Source organism: Apis mellifera, linkage group LG7 (assembly GCF_003254395.2).
Source record: "Apis mellifera strain DH4 linkage group LG7, Amel_HAv3.1, whole genome shotgun sequence".
Lineage (NCBI taxonomy): Eukaryota > Metazoa > Arthropoda > Insecta > Hymenoptera > Apidae > Apis > Apis mellifera.
Window position 1 is genome coordinate 5,084,166 of NC_037644.1, and position 5,359 is coordinate 5,089,524.

General features: G+C 22.6%; 1 protein-coding gene across 1 annotated transcript; it reads left to right on the plus strand.

The window, feature by feature from the left end:
* Positions 1 to 1,632: 1,632 nt before the first annotated feature.
* Positions 1,633 to 5,071, plus strand: LOC107964769. The gene is made up of 6 exons (XM_016913234.2): positions 1,633 to 1,808; positions 2,057 to 2,197; positions 2,313 to 2,438; positions 3,041 to 3,164; positions 3,243 to 3,369; positions 4,811 to 5,071. Exons 2-6 carry the CDS (start codon positions 2,180 to 2,182, stop codon positions 5,022 to 5,024), a joined length of 609 nt encoding a protein of 202 aa, XP_016768723.1. The 5' UTR covers positions 1,633 to 1,808; positions 2,057 to 2,179; the 3' UTR covers positions 5,025 to 5,071.
* The last annotated feature ends 288 nt before the right edge of the window (positions 5,072 to 5,359 follow it).

A 5,359-nucleotide genomic window follows, 5' to 3' on the forward strand; every position in this document is an offset into this window, starting at 1 on the left:
TTAAAGTATCTTTTGTATATTTATATGTAACAAAAAATTCTGATAAAATTTTTTTATAAAAAAATTTTATCAGAATTTTTGTTACAATATAAATATACAAAGATACTTAATTTTTAAGACAGTTCAGAAGAATCTGTGCCAAAAAGATTAATTTTGCACTGGATGAAGCGAACTGTAACGGAATAAACTGTCTCGCTTCTTTCATTTTGTTTTATTTGATGCAAAATTAATTCTTTGTAACTTGAAAATAAGGATTAATACAAATATTTTTGGATATTTTTATTAAAATCGAAAGATAACTTTGGATATTATGCAAATGCCTGAACTAAAATTATTGTTCGAAAGACTACTTACCATAAGACTGTTATTATATATTATATATAATATATAATATATATTCGTTTAGATTATGAACTCGAAGTGAACGAATGATGGTTCTTTAATTCTTTGCGGCTAACTATCACGATTCTCTTTGTTTAAAAGATTTGGAAAGCGTTAAGAAAAGCATGCCTATTCATAATTATTGTCAGGCTATTGGAGGTATTCAAATTGTTGAAATAAAAGCAGATCACTTCACAAGTCCTTAATTTTTGAATTTATTTAATCTTTAGAATTTACTTTTAAACTTTAGAATTACACTTAAACTTTTTTCGTTTCAATATTCTGTCTAAAGTATCTATGATAAGAACGACATAATTTATGATTTAATAGAAATATGATCCAATAATAAGATTCAAAAATCAATCGCCAAAATATCAACTCTAAAATCACTGCAGTTACAATACAAGATCGCGTATTGAATCATTGCGTGTTCGCCATCGATGATCAGCTTTTGTACGATCTTTTGTCTTCGAAATTTCGACTTTAGTTTGAATTTCTCGTACTACATTCAGCAAAAGCTTCTTTTCTTTGCCTCTTTCTTCTCTTTCTTTAAGATTACTTCATTCGAAACTCACTTTTTTGATTTAACGACTAACTTTTATCAAGCGACAAAGCTTCTGCATTTTTATCTCGTTCAATTTTTTTTCAATCTCTTTTTTTTTATCTTATAAGGAAACAATATTTAGATTATAAGAAATAATAAAGCATTAGAGAGGAAAATAATGTTTTTTAACAATGTAGGAAATAGTTATCTTCGAATTCATTTACAACAATTTAAGTAGCGAGTATTAATTAATTGGTAATAAGACTTTCTTTAATTAACAGACTTTTAGTAACAGAAATCAATTACGAATTATTTAACAATTTATCTCTATCTTTATGAATCATTGAATAATACATGTGCTATGAAAGAAATATATATATACACAACATATATATATATAACATTTATTTAATAATATATCATCGAAAAATGAAAAATGAAAATGGGTTTAGATATTTTATTAAATTTAAGGCATTTGATAATCTTGATTTTGTTATATATTGTCAAAATCATTTTTGGAGAATATTTAAACATTTTGTAACTTTTTAACGAATAAGAAATGATATCAAAAAAATCACACAGATGATTACCGCGACTTTGATAATATATATCTAACCTAATTTATCTAACATCGAAAAGGTCCTCTATATATAAATATTTTTTGTTGATAATTTTTTAATAAGTAACGAGCTATAATCTTTTGAAAAACTCAAGAAGCTGATCTTAACAACATATATAAGTTTTCTAAATTCTATATTTATTGAAAATATTATTATAAATTTTTGATTATTCTTGAAAAATAAAAAGTACAGAAATATAAAATTAATGGAAAATTGGATGGAAGTAAAACATATGACAATCAAAAGATATGTGTTAACGAAAAGTAAAAAAGTTTTATTAATAATAAATATTAATAAACATATTTGAATTAAATTATTTAAAACTTCTTACAAATAAAAAAAAAGAAAAGCTTTATGACAAGTATAAAATAAAAAACATTAAAATTAAGTTAAAATATACTGCACAGAGAATAAAATATTACTTTATTCTCGCATTCAAGAAATTATCGATATAATCTATGATATTGAAGTTATTTGAATATATTAATTTGTATTATGTATCTAATTTCAGCATACTTACGAAAACACACATAATTTCATCTTATCATCATAATTCTACCGTAAAAAGTTTATTTATTTTTATGAAAATGTACAACAAATTCACAACGAAACAAAGAATTACGTGCTTGAAGATATGATATGCCAAACACAGGTTGTTTTATCTTTTTGCAAAAATACTTTATCTAATTGTTAAGTAATGAAGAAAACGCTCGTTAATTTGTACAGGTTAGAATCCTATATTATATCATATTCTATCCTTATCACAGTCGTACGTGGCTACGTGGTGTCCTGTGTGTGACAAACGAGTAAGCAACAAAGGAAAAGATACGAACGGTCTTCTTGCACATATTCGTAAATTTCATCCAAAACGTTCTAACCAATATTTGCTTCAGGTAAACAATTTTTTTTTTCTTAAAAATAATCAATTTTATTTAATATTCTTCATTTGAATTATCACACATAATTTGATTGATAATATCATTTCAGATTTTTGTTAATGAAAAAATAATATACATAATGTGTATTTTTTTTAGATTTATATTTTATTTAAAAATTTTATCTTATTTTCAAATTTTTAAAATATCTTATAAATAATATCGTATAATAATGTGATTTAATGAAGCATATTTTATGGGAGCTTATAAAATTTTTTATTAAAATTCTACTGAAGTTCATTAAGAATTTTTTCCATTTTTAATTTTATATTTTTCTACAAAGCCTTTTAAACATTAATGATTTTTTCACTTTTTCTTATATTATAATTTAATTCTTTCGACTAAAAATATTCTTTGTTAAATATATTTATAAATTATATTTATAAATTTAAAATATCAATAAAAATTTATTAATGTTGTTAATATTAAATTTATTCTTATTGTTTATATTAATGTTTGTAAAGAAAGAAGAGTAAAAATAATTATTAATGTTATTTGAATAGTAAAATTAAGTATAATTATTAAACTTATATTCATTACTATATTAATATTTAAACCAGAAAGAAGAGGGGCCAAAAATAACGACCAAAAAAACAGCGTCAAAGATTACAGAACTGCAATCGTTTGGTAACACAGACAGCAATTCTAAGAAAAGTGAAACAAAAAAAGTTTATGCCACTCGTGGTAATGTTTCTTAAATATCGATCATTTGAATAAATTAGAAGAATATCGAATCGTTTACTATTTAAATCTCTTGTACAGTGGACACATGGAAATCCCATAATGAAAAAAAAATTTGCCCTCGATGTCATAAGGAAGCAATACCGACTCTTCATACTCGAGGAGACAAGTTGACGACTTCTCATATTGGTGCTCTGTGTCTTTTAGGGTATGTAGAATTATTATTAAGTATTATAAATTTCATACAATAATAACAAATTTCATACAGTAATAACAATAATAATTAATCTTTATTGGAAATCTTTAATTGGAACTATTAATTTTCGATTATCTTTTTTCTTTGAAAAATATAATTGTTATTTTTACAACCATAAAAATTTTCATTATTTTGTTTTTAAATTATTTTTATAAAATCCACATTAAAAATATTTCGACGAACTCAGTTAACGAGTTTAAATTTTTACTTGATATGCACGTATGGCGATGATTTGGAATTTAGGGCAGACAGATTTTGGCTGGCGTGCAGGTAACCAACAATTAATTTCACGCTTCCTGTCTGCTCGTTCAGCTTTCCGCGTCAGGATAAAAGATTAATGAGTAACCGCGAAAGCTTCTTCAATTTATTTGCAAATTCATCGTAAATATTCTATAAATAAATGAATTCTATAGAAATGATATAATTTTTGAAAATTTTAATAAATTTCGATAAAAATATAATATCAAAATTTATATTTGAAAAAATTCATTATTAGGAATTATTAAAAGTTAAAAAATAAAAAATAAAAAATACAAATAAAAAAAATTTTAACGATATTCATACATTTTCGAAATGAAATTTGAGGTATTGAGATATGAAGCGAAAAAAAAAATTAATTTTTAAATATTATACTATAAAATAGTTTCTAGAATAATTTCTGAAATAAACTTTAGCTTCGGTATAGTGAACTAAAAACATGTTAAATTAAATTATATCAACAGAAGCTGCCGCGAACAAACGCATTTATCAACGTCACGAATGTAACTGTTCTGCTTTTCTCGAAATTTTATGATAGTAAAAATTTGAAAATATATATGAGAAACAAATAAAAATGAGAATAATGCAACTATGCTTCTCAAAAAATTATCATTTTTCCACACATAGTTTATTAAGATTTGTTTCGTTTTTTATTTTCATTACTTTCTATTAATGAAATATATAAAATTAGATAAATTAAATCTTATATAATTTTAAATATATTGTAATAAAATAATTTCTGATAGAATTTATAATAATATCGAAATTATCTAAAATAATGCTATAGGAATATAAGATAATTGTTTAGTTTAACTACTCTAAATTTTGAAAATATTTTATTGATTTAGTTTAATCACTCTATGAATATATTATATTTTCTTTCATTTTCAGTGTTTTTGTGTAATAGATATAACAATATATATTTATTTTGTTTTTATTGTTTATAAAATTAATACAATTTATCTATATTTTATCTATATTTTATAAATGAATAAAAATATGATATCAAAATGACAGAAAGATTGTTAAATTAGACATTTATCTAAAAAATAATTAAAATAATTTCTAAAGAAATTCGTTTTTTAAAATATTTTTAATTTTAAATTTAATTTCATTTATACATAATTCATAATAGATGTTGGCCGCTTTGTTTTGTACCATTGATAATGAAACGTGCGAAGAAAGTTCGTATGTTCTGCCCTCTGTGTGGATATATGTACGGCAATTTTCAATATAAAAACACCGGATTAGCACCATGCAAAACAGATTCCGAGGAATCGCAGACCCGACTTTCATCTCCACCGAGAAGCTTTCGTTTATGTGCAGAAAAAGAAGAACAAAAAAATTGATAAGAATATATTTTGATCGAAAATTCGACTTCAAAAAAATGATATATCCTCCGATATTATAAATAACATTAAATAATATTTTTCTTCTAATAAATCATTATTTATTAATAACATATTTTTCAAAAGAATAAATCATAAAAAATTCATTACATATATTTACAATAATAATATATATATTTCACGTATATGTTATTCATTGTATATGTTAAAATACATGCAAATTATTTTATCATAATCATTTCTATTTATTTCAAATAATTAAATTTAATCATTTTAATTAATAATAGTATCTTGAATTATAATAGCGACGAAATAATTAGTAATTATCATTCATT

What these genes read in the sequence shown, in the direction of transcription:
- LOC107964769 (XM_016913234.2), top strand. An exon ending in AAAAGTTTATGCCACTCGTG is followed by an intron (nt 3,165 to 3,242) that starts GTAATGTTTCTT and finishes TCTCTTGTACAG; the next exon opens with TGGACACATGGAAATCCCAT. An exon ending in GGTGCTCTGTGTCTTTTAGG is followed by an intron (nt 3,370 to 4,810) that starts GTATGTAGAATT and finishes AATTCATAATAG; the next exon opens with ATGTTGGCCGCTTTGTTTTG.